This window comes from Oncorhynchus nerka, linkage group LG9a (assembly GCF_034236695.1).
Source record: "Oncorhynchus nerka isolate Pitt River linkage group LG9a, Oner_Uvic_2.0, whole genome shotgun sequence".
In the NCBI taxonomy this organism is placed as follows: Eukaryota; Metazoa; Chordata; class Actinopteri; order Salmoniformes; family Salmonidae; genus Oncorhynchus; species Oncorhynchus nerka.
In genome coordinates this window covers 29,937,028-29,959,599 of record NC_088404.1, presented here as the reverse complement: position 1 = coordinate 29,959,599, position 22,572 = coordinate 29,937,028, and the positions used below count along the sequence as shown (strand labels likewise).

General features: G+C 41.4%; 1 protein-coding gene across 1 annotated transcript in view; it reads right to left on the bottom strand.

The window, feature by feature from the left end:
* The window catches only part of LOC115134161 (low-density lipoprotein receptor class A domain-containing protein 3-like), a 201,827-nt gene extending 189,799 nt beyond the window's left edge, over nt 1-12,028 (bottom strand). Inside the window, exon 1 of the mRNA XM_029667855.2 lies at nt 11,737-12,028. Within this exon, the coding sequence (XP_029523715.1) occupies nt 11,737-11,791 (55 nt within the window). The 5' untranslated portion in view covers nt 11,792-12,028. The remainder of the gene's footprint in view (nt 1-11,736) is intronic.
* Nucleotides 12,029-22,572: the final 10,544 nt, after the last annotated feature.

The following is a 22,572-nucleotide window of genomic DNA, read 5'->3' as shown; positions in this document are numbered from 1 at the left end:
ATAGTTTGTTTTCCCTCAATTTAATCAATTTTAGAATAAGGCTGTAATGTAACAAAATGTGTAAAAAGTCAAGGGTTCTGAATACTAACTATTCAGAGACTGTTTCAAAATGTAGGTAACCGCTCTCAATAAGATTTAGTACAGACCAGGTCTGACACGAAATGTGGAAATAGTAGCCTACTTTGAGAACAATTCAGTGAAGGCAAACAAGTATTAGATGGAGACAGAAAGAGAGAAGATTCAAAACACAACACAAATTAAAAGATGTGTAGGATGAATTCATATTTCACACATTCACCTTAGTGTTTACATTTGCTGTAGCCTACAACATGTCATGGAACTTCTGGAAGCATGGCCCCATCCTGCAAAGTGGCACCGAACATGTAGAACACCCAAAGGAGGTTTCTTCACATCTACCACTCTTTACTCTGCGTCACCCACTTTCAAATGATTTACACCTTGGGCCACGCTCTGGTGCCACACTCTTGGCTCCCTTATTCCGGACACTGTAGTCATGTCAAAGTGACTGCACAAGCTACATTTTGAATGTCTTCAGGGAACAGCACCTGCAGTTTCTGAGAAGGGCCTTTGCAGGGTCCCCCACGCTTTTATGATGGCAATGCTGAGCATCCTCCAAAACACATACTTCCACCATTTTCTGCCTGTGTGTCCAGCATTGTAATAGCTCCTCAGCTGGTCAAGATGGTCAAGCCCTGGAACAGATATAAGTTCCTACCACTTTTAAAAACAACTCCAAAACCTTTAGGCCCAGGATGTGTTGTACAGGGGTAAAAGGGGGGACTTGGCAGACACGCGCCATGGAAACATAGGCCCCCCTCCACTCCTCCTTCATCGCTCCATATCTCTATCCAATCATCTCTAACTCCTCTTCGTCCCTGCCTTTTGCAGCTGAGCCCTGACTCTCCACATCACTTACTTTGCTTTCACTAACCTAGAGGAACAGAGTAACAGTGTGAGAGGAGCAACAAGTAGGATACAATTGCGATCTCTCATCGCTCTCCAACTCTGGCTTTTTTTGCCTGATAGACTCAGCTTGCCAATGTTAGCTGATTAGCTATGAAGCTGGGACAGTTTCCAAATTAATTGCATCAGTAGAAACAGGACAAAACAAGCAACTTGTTATCTGGTTACTTAAACAAATATCCAACTTCTCATATGAGCGCCACTGAACTGGCATCTAAAATCAAATCAAATGTTTTGTCACATTCGCCGAATACGACAGGTGCTTACTTACAAGCCCTTAACCAACAATGCAGTTCAAGAAAATATTATATAAACTAAAGTAAAACTTGTAATAGAAATTAGCACAAAATGACAATAACTAGGCTATATAGACTCGTTATTGTATTGTGTTTATTTATTCTTTACTTTAGTTTATTTGGTAAATATTTTCTTAACTCTTGGTTAAGGGCTTGTAAGTAAACATTTCACGTTAAGGTCTACACTTGCTGTAGTCGGCGCATGTGACAAATAAAGTTTGATTTGACAAAACAAACAACTAGTTAGCAGACTATATACAGCAAAACAGTGCCACTGTTCCCATGAGACAGTGAACAATCATTTGAGCCCCACTGCTGATGCTCGCCTGAACCAACCAAATAATCATGACATGACAGGATTTGCTAATATGAGAGTTATTCCCCATTTTTCACAACACCAAACATATAAATATATGCATACACTCACCTCAACATCATCACTTTTCAAAGTGCAATGACTTGTCCGTATCACCAACCAACATAGATACAACCTCTTTCACATTAAAAAGTCGTGTTCGCTGCAGCGCCATTTTGAGTAATGAAAAGAATACATTAAGATCAAATGACAACATACCATATTTCCCTTTTATGGTTGGCAGCCACAAAAATACCACAACAGGATGTTAGCAAGTTAATTTTGCGATATTGACACATTATTGTTAGAAAAAAAGGCTGTTCATGTTTCAATTACTAATGTTTTCAACGGCCGCAAAGGGTTCTTAGAGACTTACCCTAAAAATCTCAGCTGTAAACACTGCCAAAGGTGATTCTAACATGCATTGTCTCAGGGGGGTGAATACTTATCTAAATCAACATATGTTAGTGTTTTACTTTTCACAAATATTAATTTTCACAAAGTCTGCTGCCTCAGTTTGTATGATGGAAATGTGCATATACTCCAGAATGTTATGAAGAGTGATCAGATTAATTGCAAAGTCCCTCTTTGCCATGCAAATGAACAGAATCCCCCAAAATCATTTCCACTGCAGATCACTCTGTCATGCTGATTGAGTTTGAATAACAGACTGGAAGCTTCAAAAGGAGGGTGGTGCTTGGAATCATTGTTCTTCCTCTGTTAACCATGGTTACCTGAAAGGAAACACGTGCCGTCATTATTGCTTCGCACAAAAAGGGCTTCACAGGCAAGGATATTGCTGCCAGTAAGATTGCACCTAAATCAACCATTTATCGGATCATCAAGAACTTCAAGGAGAGCGGTTCAATTGTTTTGAAGACCGCTTCAGGGCGCCCAAGAAAGTCCAGCAAGCGCCAGGACGTCTCCTAAAGTTGATTCAGCTGCTGGATCACGACACCACTAGTACCACTAGTGCACGCACAGTGAGGCGAAGACTTTTGGAGGATGGCCTGGTGTCAAGGAGGGCAGCAAAGAAGCAACTTCTCTCCAGGAAAAACATCAGGGACAGACTGATATTCTGCAAAAGGTACAGGGATTGGACTGCTGAGGACTGGGGTAAAGTCATTTTCTCTGATGAAACCCCTTTCCGATTAATTGGGGCATGAGGAAAAAAGCTTGTTTGGAGAAGACAAGTTGAGCGCTACCATCTGTCCTGTGTCATGCCAACAGTAAAGCATCCTGAGACCATTTATGTGTGGGGTTGCTTCTCAGCCAAGGGAATGGGCTTAATCACAATTTTGCCTACGAACACAGCCATGAATAAATAATGGTACACATCCTCCGACAGCAACTTCTCCCAACCATCCAGGAACAGTTTGGTGACGAACAATGCCTTTTCCAGCATGATGGAGCACCTTGCCATAAGGCAAAAGTGATAACTAAGTGGCTCGGGGAACAAAACATCAATATTTTGGGTCCATGGCCAGGAAACTCCCCAGACCTTAATCCCATTGAGAACTTGGTCAATCCTCAAGAGGCGGGTGGACAAACAAAAACCCACAAATTCTGACAAACTGCAAGCATTGATTATGCAAGAATGGGCTGCCATCAGTCAGGATGTGGCCCAGAAGTTAATTGACAGCATGCCAGTGCAGATTGCAGAGGTCTTGATAAATAAGGGTCAACACTGCAAATGTTGACTCTTTGCATCAACTTCATGTAATTGTCAATAAAAGCCTTTGACACTTATGAAATGCTTGTAATTATACTTCAGTTTTCCATAGTAACATCTGACAAAAATATCTAAAGACACTGAAGCAGCAAACTTTGATAAAATGTATATTTGTGTCATCCTCAAAACTTTTGGCCACGACTGTATGTACAACTCCAGTTACACTGTACAACTTAAGAGCCGTGCGTCCTCTGAAACACAACCCAACCAAGCCGCACTGTTTCTTGACACAATGCCCACTTTACCTGGAAGCTAGCCACACCAACGTGTCGGAGGAAACACCGTACACCAGACGACCGTGTCAGTGTGCACTGCGCCCGGCCCGCCACAGGAGTCGGTAGTATGCGATGGAACAAGGACATTCCTGCCGGCAAAACCCTCCCCTAACCCGGACGACGCTGGGCCAATTGTGTACCGCCACATGGGTCTCTCGGTCGTGGCCGGCTGCGACAGAGCCTGGACTCGAACCCAGAATCTCTAGTGACACAGCGATGCAGTGCCTTAGACCACTGTGCCACTCGGGAGGCAGAGACATCTCAATTCTGAGTTGGCGTTTCACATTTTAAAACATTTTGTTCCATGAGTAAATACATTCTTCAGTGGTGAGTGGGACCTGGAGTGTATCCCTGTTCAAACAGTGAGTTTATCTCTGGATAAGCCAAGATGTGTAGAATATATGTGTAGAATATATACAGTATAGAGTTCAGCGCTCCACTTCAACTGCATTCATATAGCCATTAATATATTTCTACAAACTACCCATACAATTTGCCAATACACCCATACTAAAATGCAGTGTAGCCCAAACACTATGATAACATTTAGTAGATGCTCTCATCCAGAGTGACCTTCACTCAGCACCTTAGTACACAATCAATGTTACATAACAGATAGTACACAAGAGCAAATAATAAATCCTGTAAGCCAAATGATCCAGTCTCCCTCCCCCTCCCTCCCCCTCTCCATCCCCCTCTCCCTCCCCTCCCCTCCCCCTCCCTGGACGAGATCCGTGTCTCTGTTGACCTTAGAAGATCTTTGTTTGTTTGGATTGACAGAGGGATTGACAGAGGGATGCTGGGATTGTGGTCAATAATATTCTGTCGGTGTTCCCGGTGCCACGCTGTGTGACACAACACAGCAAATTACTCCTGATCGCAAGGACAACAGGGGACCCAGCTGTCTGGAAGGCAGCAGTCAATCACCCTCTCAGGCAAGAGGGGTACAACACAGGGCCATGCTAATGGCCTTTTCCTACATACAACACGAACAACAAGAGAGAACAGAAGAAAACATACAGAGAGATTGAGAGACAGCGGGAGAGATGAGGTGTGTGTAGGCGTCACAAACAATCTGAAGGTTTATTTGGTTCTTCATGGGAGATACCAAGTCATATCCACTGCCGACCCCCAGCCAGCATGAGGGGAATGGAATCTCCAACCTCATCAGGGTTCCTTGTTTCCGTGGCGATGGTGGGTTAATGGGTCGCCAGGAGACAGCACTGCAGTGACATGAAACACTGCCATGTACTCACTCAACACGGCACTGTCATTTCATTCTAAAAGACTGCATTCAGATAAATAAAAGCAACCCTGCTGCTACTCCTTGGCTTTGACTTTGTGTGTGTGCCAGTGAATTAGTGCAAAACAGACAAAAAAAATACAGTCTGACCTAGCTCACAGAATAAGTCCTACATCTCATATTACAGTTTGGAAGTTGAATTTGTGACCGTTACAATGAAGAGTAGACTAGTGACTGCAGCAATATTATAAAGTCCAAGGGGAAGAGTATACAGCACATTCTAGGCCAGACCATGGTGAGCCGTAGGATTAACAAGTCATACTTTATGAATAGCCATTATTCAAATGTTTCACCGGGGCTACAAACTTTCACCCACCGAAGTTAGCGGTACAATGTCTTCGAACTTCGAAAATTATGTCAGAAAAGATTCTAAGCTATCAATGAATAAAACCCACTCCAACCAGTCTAGGGTTTGATCTTGTTTCCAGGTAAGTAGATATGATCAATAGAAGACAACGAAACCTTTCATGGAATAGCATAGAACTTTAGATCGATCAGCAATCCATTTCTAATGAGTTCTCTGGACATCAGTTGGTTTTTTCAGCTCTCGGTGTTGCTTTCCTCTCTACTTCTGTTTCCGCTCCGATCAATACATCTCCAGATAGATCAGCTCCATGAAACATGAAGCAGCATGATTTAATAGATCACTGAGAAGAGCCCAGGTTGAATGGAAGGAGATGCTGCATCTCAGGTAGAGACAGACAGAATAATCACATCAACTATTTATTTATCCCATCCAAATTAAACTAAAAATTATACAGAACGAATAGCAAACTGGTCTGATCCATCCCACTACATATAGTATTTTATTCGGGAGTTCAATAATTGCCGATAGAGGATACGACTGCGCAGTGCAGAAAAAAATCCCAGATCTGCTGCAACAACTGAATTCTGTCTGTAGTGGTCTGGTCCAGCGCAGTTCTTTAACAGGCATACAGGTTCAAATCACAGCACTGGTATTGGGTTTAGAGTGTGGTGCTGTGCTGGGGAAACGTGACTCTTGTCATGTGGCTTTGTTTAACAACTCTGGGAACTGGAACCACCTCTCTCAAAACACAAGGCAGGCCTAATCCAAGGGACACAATAGGACTTTGATTGGAAGCATATCAGATGATGTAACATACACACACACACACACACACACACACACACACACACACACACACACACACGTATGCACTGTATGCAGAAACCGTACAGACATACATACAGACATTTGCCTGACACGCGGACGGACACACACTAGAGATGTGCACGGTTATTAGAATATTCGAATGGACTGGAATGGATTAGTATTTGAATACTTGTGTGAGCATTCATTTTTGCAAAAAGAAAAAAACTATTTTAACCCTGAAAGGGCTTTTTCTAAATGAAATGTAAATATCCATGTGATATACCATGACAATCAAAATTATTAATTATTCAATGTAGTCTTTACCATAAAAAGACCCGTAGCCGACCGGTAGCCTTCACCTGTGTTGCTTGTTGTTTACGTTGGCCAATCAAAGTGGAAAAGAGGTTCTTCAAAGTTAGCGAAATGAGAAGGAGTAGTCTACAAGGACGAACCAGCAGGTAGGCTGTTTCATCTGAATGGGGTTGTAGGCTACACGGACGAACCAACAGGTAGGTTGTTTCATCTGAATGGGGTTGTAGGCTACAAGGACGAACCAACAGGTAGGTTGTTTACATTTACATTACATTTAAGTCATTTAGCAGACGCTCTTATCCAGAGCGACTTACAAATTGGTGCATTCACCTTATGACCTCCAGTGGAACAGTAGTGCATCTAAATCTTTTCAGGGGGAGGGGGGGTGAGAGGGATTACTTTATCCTATCCTAGGTATTTATCCTATCCTAGGTGTTTCATCTGAATGGGGTTGTAGGCTACAAGGACGAACCAACAGGTAGGCTGTTTCATCTGAATGGGGTTGTAGGCTACAAGGACGAACCAACAGGTAGGTTGTTTCATCTGAATGGGGTTGTAGGCTACAAGGACGAACCAACAGGTAGGTTGTTTCATCTGAATGGGGTTGTAGGCTACAAGGACGAACCAACAGGTAGGTTGTTTCATCTGAATGGGGTTGTAGGCTACAAGGACGAACCAACAGGTAGGCTGTTTCATCTGAATGGGGTTGTAGGCTACAAGGACGAACCAACAGGTAGGTTGTTTCATCTGAATGGGGTTGTAGGCTACAAGGACGAACCAACAGGTAGGTTGTTTCATCTGAATGGGGTTGTAGGCTACAAGGACGAACCAACAGGTAGGCTGTTTCATCTGAATGGGGTTGTAGGCTACAAGGACGAATCAACAGGTAGGTTGTTTCATCTGAATGGGGTTGTAGGCTACAAGGACGAACCAGCAGGTAGGTTGTTTCATCTGAATGGGGTTGTAGGCTACAAGGACGAACCAACAGGTAGGTTGTTTCATCTGAATGGGGTTGGGGAGAAAGCGCAGCATGTAGCCTATAGCTAGCAAGCTTAGCTAGCTAGGTTCCCGAGGCTACTCCAGTCAAGAGAGGCACTGCTATATGGGATGATAAATAACATTAAGGCTGCCACATGTTTTCGCATTTCCGGATACCCGACAAAAATTCATGATACTATTTGAATAGTGAAATTATTTTGAACCCCCATACCTAACACACACACACACACACACACACACACACACACACACACACACACACACACACACACTAGCACGGCATTTTCTTTTTTTCTTTTGTTACAAATATTGCGATTGCGATTTGACTTGTGATATTGATCAAAATACTTGGGTGAACTGTTGGAATAATTCAAATTGAAGGATTTATATTAACAAGCAAAGTGAAAAGCAGCATCATTCTTGTTTGTAACAATTTGTTGACTGCATTTGACCTAACAGAACAGCATGAAACTTATATTGAATCTAATAATAAGGAGGATGAACTGTACTGCTTGATTGACAGGGGGGGGCAGATGTTACACGTGGCTTAGTGGCATTTCGAAAATAGTGCATGTGATATCCCTATTGTACTTCAAGATTTCGATATGAATTAGATTAATTGTGGAGCCCTGACTAACGCATGTGCACACACACACAGGGCTAGCCACTAACCCCCCTTCCCCTGATAACAGGAAAACCCAGGAGCAAAATATGAACCAAAGCAATACACAACAGGGTTCTGCTCCTTGACTGAGTGTCACCAAGTGAGAAATTACTGTGCCATCCGACGGTGCTTATGTATGAAAACATCGGACCACCTGTCTCCTGCGGTGTGAGGTACTACTGGGACTGTAATGGAACACATTCATCTTGATTAAGGAGATATTGGAGCATGCTCCTGTCAGTTTGCTCACATTGGCTCGCTGCGTTACAGTAGTAAATACAATAAGAAGTGAGGATGGCAGATATAGCGGATAGTCATACAGTACTAAATAGTATCTACCCTCTTATAGTGAGAAGTGATAGCTGGTGTGTTTGTCAGGTTGAGAGTGCAGTATCAGGCCATGAGGCATCAGAAAGCCAATAAGGTGTGACAGATGTGGTATGCCAACACTATCGTCTGATCATACATTCATATTGACAGGCGAGACATGGGGAACACCCTTATTCCATACCGCACACAGATTACTAATAAAAGCTTTATTGGCCTTTGTCACTTCACACACAGAGTAATTCCAACTATATTCCAACCAGGTCTGTTGTGATTGATAGGGTTCTTTATATCAAGAATACTTTACTGTCCAAGCTGGCAGAACACATACAGGGTGCCAGAGAAATGAGTCACAGGGGAAGGGAGATTACAAACAGACAGGGGGTCCATTTTGGAAAGATATATTTACAATACATGCAGGTTTAATTTGCTCTGTGTGTGTGTGGGTGGTGTTAGGTCTGGGTGACGATGATTGGTCAGACCAAAGTGGGTTGGTCACATAGTGGAAGACTAAAGTTTGACAGCCTTCTCTAAATTCACCACAACCTCAGGCACTAACGTCCATAACTATAACATGTTTAATGCCTGTGTCTTGCAGCGGCTTCAGAAAGTATTCATACCCATTGACTTATTCCACATTTTATTGGTTTACAGCCTGAATTCAAAGTGGATTAAATTGTAGATTTTCCTCACCAATCTACACACAATGGGCCTTAAATGAAAAAACTGAAAACATGTTTTAATTGTGCAACATTTGCCCATTATTATTTTTTTAATCTTCAAGCTCTGCCAAATCAATTGTTGACCATTGGTAGATAACCATTTTCAGGTTAGAGCTTCAAGTAGATTGAAGTCAAAACTGAGCATTCAGTGTCTTCTTGGTAAGCAATTCCAGTGTAGATTTGGCCTTGTGTTTTAGGTTATTGTTCTGCTGAATGCTGAATTACATTTCCCAGTGTCGTGTTGGAAATGTTTTCCTATAAGATTTTGCTTCATTCTGCTTTTGTTTTATAATCCTGAAACCCCCCCCCAATCTTTAACGATTACAAGCATACCCATAATATGATGCAGCCACCACTATGAGTGGTACTCAGTAATGTGTTGCATTGGCTTTGCTCCAAACATAACACTTTGTATTCAGGACAAAACCTTAAATTGCTTTGCCACATTTTTGCAGTATTACTTTAGTGCCTTATTGCAAACAGGATGCTTGTTTTTGAATATTTTTTATTCTACACAGGCTTCCTTCTTTACACTCTGTCAATTAGGTTAGTATCGTGAAGTAAGTACAATGTTGTTGATCCGTCCTCAGTTTTCTCCTATCAAAGCCATTAAAATCTGTAACTGTTTTAAAGTCACCATTGGCCTCATGGTGAAATCCCTGAGCAGTTTCCTGCTTCTCCGGAAACTGTGTTAGGAAAGACGTATGCATCTTTGTTGTGAATGGGTTTAATGACACACCATCCAAAGTGTAATTAATAACTTCACCATGCTCAAAGGAATATTCAATGTCAGATTTTTTAAATTTGTACCCATCTACAAATAGGTGCCATTCTTTGCGAGGAATTGGAAAACCTCCCTGGTCTGTGGTTGAATCTGCTCGACTGAGGGACCTTACAGATAGTTGTATGTGTGAGGTACAGAGAAAAAAATCATGTTAAACACGATTATTGCACATGGAGTATGTCCATGCCACTTATTATGTGACTTGTTAAGCACATTTTTAAACCTGAATTTTTTTAGGCTTGCCATAAAAGGGGTTGAATACTTACTGACTCAAGAAATGTAAGCTTGTCATTTGAACTTTATTTCCCGAATACAAAGTGTTATGTGTTTTTGGGCAAATACAACACATCACTGAGTACCAATCTTCATATTTTCAAGCATGGTGGTGGCTGCATCATGTTATGGGTATGCTTGTCATCAGCAAGGACTACGGAGTTTTGTTTTGGATTTTTTTTTAAATTGAAGAATAATGTACTAATATTGTACAATCCAGGTGTGCAAAGCTCTTAGAGATGCACAGCTGTAATCGCTACCAAAGGTGATTCTAACATGTATTGACTTAGGGGTGTGAATACTTATGTAAATCAATGCATTTCCATACTTCATGTTCAATAAATTTGCCAACATTTTTCTGTCATTATGGGGTATTGTAGACGGGAGAAAAAAAAAGTAATGTTTCACTATGGCATTATGGGTTATTGTGTGTAAATGGGTGAGAAACAAAATACATTTAATCCATTTTGAATTCAGGCTGCAACACAACAAAATATGGAATAAGTCAAGGGGTATGAATACTTTCTGAAGACACTGTATGCATACATTTATGACACTGTAAATTAAAAATCAACCACTCTATTCCCAACTAAAGTAATCAACAAACTGTTCTGCCATACTGATACTAAGACACTGTGACTTGTCCCAAATTGCACAAGTGCCAAACCAATGAGAAATGAATTAGAGATACAGACAAAGACATCAAAACAAAGGCGTCAGCTAACAAAAATACAAACTTTCACCCATTCCAGAATGTATAATGATTAACAGAATATCAGCTGGTTTGGATTTAGATGTCAGAGCTAAATCCATTTAAGAGCACAAACAACCAGTGAAAATATTTGTAATTCTATTTAAACTGTGTATATCTTACAAACTGACAGGTGGTATAGGCTACACAGCGGAATTATTTGGGTCTACAATTCTGTGGACAACTCAACCGACTCAAATACACTCCCATGCATTTAACCCAGGTATTTGAAAAAAGTATTAACACTATCAAGTAAAAATACTTGTTTAGGGCTGTGTATTTGAAAATACTCATAAAATAAAGTTTCAATACCAGATTGTCATGTACATGAAACCAGGTCTGCATACAATCCCATGTCTGCTGCTAGAAGTGTAGATTGAGGCAGAAGAGGCTAGACTTCCCTACAGCTTCTCAGGGCCCAGCTGCCATGGCACAGATTGATTTGTCAACCACCCTCGTCATAATTTGCCTACATCCTCTCCCTCTGCTTCAACTCTAAACAGCTTCCACACTTCAATAAAAGAAGGGGAATTGTATAATTGCCCGCTGCTATTGGGTTTGCAAAAGCAAAACACCAGTATCCAAGCTAAATCAACGTCGCAGCCTATGATGGTGCACATACTTTGCCCCAACTCTGTTTGAAGTTAGCGGTGGCTACTTTGTAAGGTTGTGACAACAACGATATCGTGGACACAAAAGTAAAGAATAGGCTACAAGGTAATTGTTACTTGTTGCGAAAGCACGCTTGTTCTTTTCTGATCTCCTAGAGCAGTCTCAGCGGCACTGTTTGAATCGCCAACAGAAGTGAAAGCTTGAACACTGAAAGCTAGTAGTTTGAAACTTACCAACCAAGCTTGAGCCCGTCCCCGAACCAAGCAAGAGGTACCAGATCCACATCATATAGTATTTTTCAGCCTGCTTTTATCCAACCCGCCGTGGCCAACAATCTGGGCAATATAAAACGTATTTGGTTCGCTCCGATCTTCACTTCTCTGGGTGTTTTATCCTTTTTCTCTCTCTTCGGGACAAAGTTCTAAAATCGCTTGCGAAAAGAGGTGGATTATCGCTGGGACAAACGTCAGGGATAAGGGCTAGGGAGGATGGGTGGCATGGGAGTTGGAGTGAGTGGGGATCGGGTTAGCGCTGTGAGAGAGAGGCGGAGACTTGTGGTTGCTACAGAAGACAAGAGGTCGGTTGGGAGTATGACCATGTGCAGCACTCACAAACTCTATATCACATAACTTGTGATATAGCCAGGCCAATGTTTATTCAAAAAGTGTGGCACATCCTATTCTATTCATCCATTAGTTATTCCTCCTGTATACGTACTTTATTGGCTTGTGAAATCTCTGTTGACTTTAGATACATGGGAAAAAAAGCTATATCGCATGTGTGCTTGCACTCAGTGAGAAGTTTGAATAAGCTACAGCTCCTTGTTTGCTCTCTGCCCCTAAAAAATCGAATTAATGAAAAGATCAGTTTACATTTTGGGGGGGATAAATGTGCATGGTTTTTTCCTCCCTATGTGAACTTCTATTTCAACAAGAGAAGAACATTTTACATTTATTTAACTGGGCAAGTCAGTTAAGAACACATTCTTATTTACAATGAGAACCGTGAGTTAACGGCCTTGTTCAGGGGTAGAACACAGATTTTTACCTTGTCAGCTCTGAGATTTGATCCAGCAACCTTTAGGCCCAACGCTCTAACCACTAGGCTACCCACCACCACAATATGCATATACAGTACAACACTATTGTGAAAAGCATCACTCTTTATAACACACATACAAACACACACTCAAGCATGCATGCATCTACACACACTCATGCATGCATGTGTACACAAACACCACATCAGTCTGGCTGTCAGTGTTGTGAAAAGTGTGTAAACCCTGAGAATAGAGGGAGCAGACAGAACAGAAGCGATGAGCTTTCACCTGAGTGAACCTTTTCTCTTTATCATGCAATGCATCTGTGTGAAGTCCAAGCCCAGAGTGTGTGTGTGTGAATGTGTTTTTCGGCTGTGTAAAAGTCAAAGACAGCCCCGGTTCAAACACAAAAACTGCTTCTGAGCCCCCACTATCGAACAACCTCCGGCCCTGAAAGTATTAATCAACACATTGCTTATCAAGGCAGTAGAGCCTGGAGCAGGCAGGCAGGGGGCCAGGCAGAGTGATGTATGAGGCCATTGTCAATAATCTCAGTTTGATCCATATGGGTCATTATGGGAAAATCTCAAAGCTCAAGATTTCTTACTCTCTCATGTGTACTACAATACATCGTTTTCCATACTACACTAAAAACAAAACAAAGTGTATTCCACATTATCATGAACATTTGCTAGTACTTGACTCAACTTCATGCAATACAGTTACAAAATGGAAGAAGATCACTGTTTTGTGGAGCAGAGATTGAGACGTAACACATATGTTCCAGTCAGTTAAATCTAATGGATTCATAAGTGATGGAAGCCCTTGAGTCGCTGATGAAAATAATACACCATAACAATACAGCATTGCAAAAAGAAAAACCTCTATAATGAATGAGCCCAGCACAGAGCAGAGTAAACATTTTGAGGCCTTTGGTCACTCCCTGGGCCCTGTTCCAGAAAGTGGGTTTAGTGAAAACTCAGTTGACTCAGAGTTGAAGGAAACTCTGGGTTTTCAGTTTCACAAAGCCAGTTCAGATGAACTCTGAGTCAGTTACTATGGCAACATACTCCATGAATCTAACCTGCTCGCTGGCAGGTTTTCTTCAACTAACCCTGAGTTTCTCCTCCTCTTTAGCTGAAGCCTGCAGACTGAAGGAGGTGTCAGACATGACATGTCCTTTTCCTGAAGAGCCAGTTGATATTGAAGCAGAAATACTCCGCAGAAATCTCTGTTGGGAGAAGGTGATCCCGCTTGGATGTTTTATCATTCCCTGATGATTATCTGTTTGAGCGTTTCCATTGTTCTGCACAATCGATCATTCATCTGAACAATATTCTCAGCCCTCATATCGTTCATATGACACTAAGACCTCACTCAGTCAGCTGCACAAGGAAATAAGCAAACAGGAAACCACTCACCCAGAGGTGGCGTCCCTAGTGGACGGAGACTTTAATGCAGGGAAACTTAAATCAGTTCTACCTAGTTTCCATCAACATGTTAAATGTGCAACCAGAGGGAAAACAATTCTAGATCCCCTTGTACTCCACACACAGAGACGCGTGCAAAGCTCTCCCTCTCCCTCCATTTGGTAAATCCGACCACAATTCTATCCTCCTGATTCCTGCTTACAAGCAAAAATTAAAGCAGGAAGCACCAGTGACCCGATGTATAAAAACGTGGTTGGATGAAGCAGATGCTAAACTACAGGACTGTTTTGCTGTCACAGACTGGAAACAATTTCCAGGATTCTTTCCGATGGCATTGAGGAGCACATCACATAAGACTGGCTTTATCAATAAGTGCATCGAAGACGTCGTCCCCACAGTGATGTACACTGTATGTACATACCCCAACCAGAAGCCATGGATTACAGCAACATTCACACTGAGCTAAAGGGTAAAGCTGCCGCTTACAAGAAATCCTGCTATGCCCTCTGACGAACCATCAAACGGGCAAAGCGTCAATACAGGTCTAAGATTGAATCGTACTACACCGGCTCCGATGCTCATCTTCTGTGGCAGGGCTTGCAAACTATTACATATTACAAAGGGAAGCACAGCCGCGAGCTGCCCAGTGACAGGAGCCTACCAGACGAGCTAATGCTATGCTCGCTTCGAGGCAAGCAACACTGAGGCATGCATGAGAGCATCAGCTGTTACAGACGACTGTGTGATCACGCTCTCCGTAGCCAATGTGAGTAAGATCTTTAAACAGGTATACATTCACAAGGCTGCAGGGCCAGACGGATTACCAGGATGTGTGCTCCGGTCATGTGCTCACCAACTGGCAGGTGTCTTCACTGACATTTTCAACATGTCCCTGATTGAGTCTGTAATACCAACATATTTCAAGCAGACCACCATAGTCCCTGTGCACAAGAACACGAAGGCAACCTGCCTAAATGACTACAGACCTGTAGCACTCACGTCCGTAGCCATGAAGTGCTTTGAAAGGCTGGTAATGGCTCACATCAACAGCATTATCCCAGAAACCCTAGACCCACTCCAATTTTCATACCACCCAAACAGATTCATAGATGATGCAATCTCTATTGCACTCCACACTGCACTTTCCCACCTGGACAAAAGGAACACCTATGTGAGAATATTCATTGACTACAGCTCAGTGTTCAACACCATAGTACCCTCAAAGGTCATCACTAAGCTAAGGATCCTGGGACTAAACACCTACCTCTGCAACTGGATCCTGGACTTCCTTGCTGGCCACCCCCAGGTGGTGAGGGTAGGTAGCAATACATCTGCCACACTAATCCTCAACACTGGGGCCCCCCAGGGGTGCATGCTCAATCCCCTCCTGTACTCCCTGTTCACCCACGACTGCATGGCCAGGCATGACTCCAACACCATTATTACGTTTGCAGACGACACAACAGGGCCTGATCACCGACAAAGACGAGACAGCCTATAGGGAGGAGGTCAGAGACCTGGCCGGGTGGTGTCAGAATAACAACCTATCCCTCAACGTAACTAAGTCTAAGGAGATGATTGTGGGCTACAGGAAAAGGAGGACCGAGCATGCCCCCATTCTCATCGACGGGCTGAAATAGAAATAGACAAACCAGACACACAACATGGAATGCCCACCCAGCTCACGTCCTGACCAACACTAAAACAAGGAAAACACACACGAACGATGGTCAGAACGTGACACCTCTAAAAATAACGTTTTTTTTAATCAATTATATTTGTTCTAATGTTTGTCTTGTAATCTGGTGGATTAAACTGTAATTGGCAGTTTTCTATTGCTTGTTTTAAAAATAGCAATATTTCATAGATTATTTGGTGGTAATCGGAATGAAGGGAAACAAGCCATTCTTAACACCGGGTTGAGCCATTCTTACTAATATTCTAGAGAACCAGTTTGTATTGAAGTATAATTTTTGTATGACTGAAACATTTAGTGAGAAGTACAATACTTTAATATTTAATAATTTCTGAACTCCGAATTCACATTCTTTATATAAATAGGCCTGTAAAAAAATTCCTGGCTTGCAGTTCCAAATAAAGTGGAATATTTTTTGCTCATATAATTTATGAGGTTTTTAAAAATCTGACACAGCGGTTGCGTTAAAAGGAGAAGTGGATCTAAAATTCCATGTATAACACTTGTATTTTCATCAACATTTATGATGACTATTTCAGGAAATTGATGTGGTTCTCTGCAAAATCACTGGATGTTTTGGAACTACTGAACGTAACGCGCCATTGTATACTGAGATTGTTTGATATAAATATGAACTTTACCGAACAAAACATACATGTATTGTGTAACATGAAGTCCTGTGTGTGTCATCTGATGAAGATCATCAAAGGTTAGTGATTCATTTTATCTATATTTCTGCTTTTCGTGACTCCTCTCTTTGGCTGGAAAAATGGCTGTGTTTTTCTGTGACTTGGCTCTGACCTAACATAATCGTTTGGTTTGCTTTCGTCGTAAAGCGTTTTTGAAATCGGACACTGTGGCTGGATTTACAACAAGTGTATCTTTAAAATGGTGTAAAATACATGTATGTTTTAGGTATTTTAATTATGGGATTTCTGTTGTTTTGAATTTGGCTCCCTGCAGTTTCACTGGCTGTTGACGAGGTGAGACGCTACCGTCCCACATACCCTAGAGTGGATAAGTGTCTATGTTTATTCTGTGTTACCATTTAATTAGCTAGTAAATAAATAATTAATTTATCTGTTATCAAGTAATCAATAATAAATTTGTGTAGTACTGAATCTTAAGTACGGCACTGTTTTTCTATGCAAGTAGGTTACGACTGTTGAGAATGATGATATGACACAAGGTTATGATTAATAAGTTGACTGTTTAAATATGTGATAAGTAAAATACCTTTTAGAGTTTCATCCGGGAGATGGTAACTTATTAAAGAACCGCTGTCGTCTTCAGATGAATGTTAAAGTCAAGTCACAACACCCTATTTGGTAAAAGACCAAGTCCATATAATGGCAAGAACAGCTCAAATAAGCGAAGAGAAATGACAGTCCATCATTACCTGTTATGGCTGCATCCCTTTGTTCTCAATTTCCACCTGAAGACATACCCAAATTTAACTGCCTGTAGCTCAGCCCCAGAGGCAATGATATGCATATTCTTGGTATCATTTGAATGGAAACATTCTGAAGTTTGTGGAAATGTTAATTGATTGTAGGAGAATATAACACAGCAGATCTGGTGGAAGAAAAGAGAAAGAAAGAGCATACGTTTTCTGTTTTTTATTGTTGTAGTATCATCTTTCACATGTACTAGAATAGCCACACAGTCAGATAGGATGCTAATTTTGATGGATAACACAAGAGGGCAACTGTAGGTGTGCAAAGTTTCAGACTGATAACTTCAGGAATGGGTGAGCTACATGACATTTAGCATGAAGTCACCCAGGTGTCCCACACAAGTTGCCCAAATGTACCCAAGTGGCCGAATTGGTGAAATGACCTATAACTATATACAGCAGTGCAAATAACTATATACAACATATCAAAAAGCAATTCTAACACACACACACACACACAAAAAATGTTTTAAAAAATATTAGAAAATAAATATTTAACAAAACAGTACATCCCTTGGGAGTCCTCGTCATAATATTTTGCTGCCTGTGCCATGTCCCATAGCAGTCTCTTTCCGATGTAAAGCAGAGGCAAACTGAACAAGTGGTGCATTTCATGCGACACAGAACACAACGACGCCTCCATGCTGTGCCCTTTTGGCCCTGAGGCACAGTCATGCCTGCAGTAATGAACTGTGGCATATGAACACCACTGGGGGCACAGGTAGAGCGGGTAGCTTGGCACCGGGGGCTCCCAGTCGGAGTCGCTATCACTGTGAAAGAAAACATTTAAAAAATATTTGTATTGCATGAGATTTTATCATCACATAAAATAAACAGATATGTATTGTATAGAGCAGAGGGAACAGTCACTAAGGTGAAGTGCTGTTCCATTCAACTCCGGCCATTGTTGTGTATATATATACACACACACACACCCAAACAAACCAACACACACACACACACACAAACAAACCACACATTTCATTGCAATTTAAAAAAATATTTTTATATTTTTTAATATATAATATATATATATTTTTATATTTCATAAAATGGAATTAGCACTTACCCGTCCAGAAGTACGTCCTGTCCTTGCGGAAACAGCTCCTCAGTTCGTTTGAATCATAACACTCCAAGATTCCTCAAACAAAAAATCTGTCTCACTTTCACTTTTTCACTTTCACTTTAGAGTTTGACTTCGCTTTACCTGTTTTATTCGCCATGATATCTTCAATGAAATCGTTGAAACTACAACTTTCAGAAATACAGCTGCGCGTAAAAAGCCTTACAGCAACTCCTCTGATCGTCAAGGCGAAAATGGAGTTCCCTGCGCGTGCGATTACAAACAAGGAATTGTGGTTCAACCCAAAACCATTACATACTGGTGTTTACCTCAGATCATTGGCTATCTACCCAGTTAGATAGCCAATGAGAAATGGAGAGATGGGAGATGAGAGATGGAATTCACGGCACAAACGGTTTACAAAATGTTTAGATTTAGGCTATAAAAATTGATTTTATCAAAGAAAACGGCACTTCATTTGATCACTGGGACCCTCAGGAAGAGAAATAAGAGCAAGATATCAGAATGTAAGTCATAATTTTACCTTCAGATGTGAATGTGTAAAAACTGTCATGGCGGAAAATGTTTCTGTTGTTGATTGCTCTTCTCAAACAAAAGCTGTAATTTGTTCTCTGTAATAGCTATTTTAAATTGGAAAACGTAGTTTGATTACTAAGATTCTAATCTTTTGAAGGGTGTAAGACACCCTTAATGTTACGAAGTTGTATTTTTAGTTGTCACTGAAATTTCCCCTGATGTTGGTCCCTGTACGGGGATCGCAGCCATAACATTAACAAAATCACTTTCATAATGTTTCATATTACATGCACATGGCATAGGATGGACACTTCATACATGTAGTTGGTATACTTTCCAAGTTACACTATTTCCTTTATAACATTTTTAATGACATCACAAAATAACAAACAAAATTACATTAGTGTTCTATTTATCGCCTTTAACCATTCCCCACATTCTATGTTTGAAATATTGTTCCAGTTTTTGCTTTTGAACGTGTTAGAGTTTCGGCAGGAAGTCTCTTGAAACAATGGCACATTTCTCTGGTGAATTTGAAGAGTGAGACCTGAATCTTCTCTCCTTGATATGCAACAGGGTGTGAGTTGTTAACCCCCACCCCCTCCCCCCAGTTCATTCCCTCCCCCTCTCTGCGGGCGAGAGGGGGTCTGATTGAAGATATTCATTGCAAACCTGATCTGACCTATTTGGATTCTCGTGGACAGTCATGACAAGGGCTATCTTCTGTATGCCACCCCTACCTTGTCATAGCACAACTGATTGGCCCAAACGCATTAAGAAGGAAAGAAATTCCGCAAATGAACTTTTAACAAGGCACACCCGTTAATTGATTTGTTTAACAATTTTGGTTACTACATGATTCCATGTGTTATTTCATGTAGAAAATAGCAAAAATAAAGAAAAACCTTTGAATGAGTAAGTGTCTCCAAACTTTTGACTAGTACTATATATATCAAGAAATCTTGCATATCTTAATTTATTCCCACAAGTGATGAATAGAATGCTTAATATTATACAGTGCTTTCAGAAAGTATTCAGACCCATTTACTTTTTCCACATTTTATGTTTACAGCCTTAATCAAAAATGGATTGAATCCTTTTTTTTCTCTCATCAATCTGCACACAATACCCCAAAATGACAAAGAAAAACATATTTAAAAATGTTAGCAAATGTATTTCAAATAAAAACTGAAATATCACATTTACATAAGTATTCAGACCCTTTACAGCCTCAAGGCTTCTTGGGTATGACGCTACAAGCTTGGCACACCAGTATTTGTGGAGTTTCTCCCATTCTTCTCTGCAGATCCTCTCAAGCTCTGTCAGCTTGGATAGGGAGTGTCGCTGCACAGCTATTTTCAGGAATCCGGAGATATTCGGGTTGAAGTCCGGGCTCTGGCTGAGCCATTCAAGGACATTAGGAGACTTCTCCAGAAGGCACTCCTGTGTTGTCTTAGCTGTGTGCTTAGGGTCGTTGTCCTGTGGGAAGGTGAACCTTCACACCAGTCTGAGGTCCTGAGCGCTCTGGAGCAGGTTTTCATCAAGGATCTCTCTGTACAGTGCTACGTTCATCTTTCCCTCGATTCTGACTAGTCTCCCAGTCCCTGCCGCTAAAAATCATCCCCACAGCATGATGCTGCCACCACAATGCTGCACCGTAAGGGTGGTGCCAGGTTTCCTCCTGATGTGACGCTTGGCATTCGGGCCAAGGAGTTCAATCTTGGTTTTATCAGACTAGAGAATCTTGTTTATCATGGTCTGAGAGACCTATAGGGGCCTTTTGGCAAACTCCAAGCGGGCTGTCATGTGCCTTTAACTGAGGAGTGGCTTCCGTCTGGCCACTCCACCTTAAAGGCCTGATTGGTGGAGTGCTGCAGACATGGTTGTCCTTCTGGAAGGTTCTCCCATCTACACAGAGGCACTCTGGATCTCTCAGAGTAACCATCGGGTTCCTGGTCACCTCCCTGTCCAAGGCCCTTCTTCCCTGTTTGCTCAGTGTGGCCGGGCGGCCAGCTCTAAGAGTATTTCTTGGTGGTTCCAAACTTCTTCCATTTAAAAATGATGGAGGCCACTGTGTTCTTGGGGATGTGCAATGCTTGGGAAAAAAAATAATTTGGTACCCTTCACAACCCCATCTCGGAGGTCTACGGACAATTCCTTCGACCTCATGGCCTGGTTTTTTCTCTGACATACACTGTCAACTGTCCAACCAATTTAATTTACCACAGGTGGAAACATCTCAAAGATGATCAATGGAAACAGAGAGCACCCAAGCTAAATTTCTAGTCTCATTGCAAAGGGTCTGAATACCTATGTAAATAATGTATTTCTGTTTTTATTTTTAATGCATTTGCATAAATGATGGATTTGTCATTATGGGGTATTGTGTCTGGATTGAAGAGGGAAAAAAACTTGTAATCAATTTTTGAATAAGGATGTAACAACAAAATGTGGAAAAAAGAAAGGGGTGTGAATACTTTCCGAATGCACTCCAAGCACTTCTACGAAGGATGGTTATCTATCTATAACAAGGGTTGGCAGTAGGAATTCTATTTTTGCTAACAGATGTGGGATGCATACACACACTCACTCACTCACTCACTCACTCACTCACTCACTCACTCACTCACTCACTCACTCACTCACTCACTCACTCACTATTGGCTAGAGCGCACTTGCCAAGACCAGAGTGTGCACATTTTCTATATAACGCAGCATTTTTTGTGACAAATCCATCAGTATTGTTGAAATTGCGATGGAAACCCAGTTTATTTTTTATCGGTACATGGGAATTTAACCGCAAAAGTTATTTTTATGTGCACTATCACGCACAGGTTTTCATCAACAACAAGTCAATTTGATGGAAACACATCTCTGTTTTAATGCGGATTTTAGAATGTTCTAGAAAATCTGTCACCAATTGGATGGAAACCTAGCTATAGATTGACACGTAGAGCTCTCAGTAATGTCCCATCAATTAGCTGAGGCTATTTATAAACAGCAGGCCTGCAGGACTTAATTAGCTTGTTGGCGACTGACAAATGCCTTTAATGTAACGGCCGGCAACCACAGGCCTCATTAGGGAACATTAAACTCTAATAGGAAGGTTGTTATTGACCTAATCGCAGGAGAAACCCAATTAGACAGCAATTGGGAAAATTACTCTGGGTTAGAGGGACGATGTGACTGGTTGTGTCAAGGAAGGAGGGAGTGGACAGAGCAGTCTAATCTGAGATGACTTTGCCTGCGGGGGTGAGGTTGCATTGATAAATGGAAGGAGGCAAAGTGGTGGAGAGAGGATAAGAAAGAGGTCAAGTAGGGAAAGGGGGGATACTGAAATGAGCCTTCCGCATTTAACCCAACCCCTCTGAACCAGAGAAGCTAGTTAGAGGGAGAGAGTGGATATTGAGAGAGAGAGAAAGAGAGAGTATGGTAGGGAGTGTAGGTATAGACGTTCAAATCAATTCACATTTTTTCAAACGCATCGTAAACAACAGGTGTAGATTAACAGTGAAATGCTTAGGGTACTAGGGGGTAAATAGCCCCCTGGGGTAACTACCTCATCCCCCCTGTAATTCACATTAAGATCAGAAAATATCACCACTTTCCTTGGCTGCCACTGCTCTTCCTCTGTGTCATCACAACTTTTGGAGATATTTCAACAAAACAAGTTGAAAAAGTTTAAAATATATTATAATAATTAAGTTAGATCTATAATTGTTTAACAAGGAAAGCCTTAAGATAAATAATCCACTTCTTTGGAGAGAAAATATTTGATACGTTTTTGTAAAGTAGTAATAAACTCAGCAAAAAAAGAAACGTCCTCTCACAGTCAACTTCTTTTCATT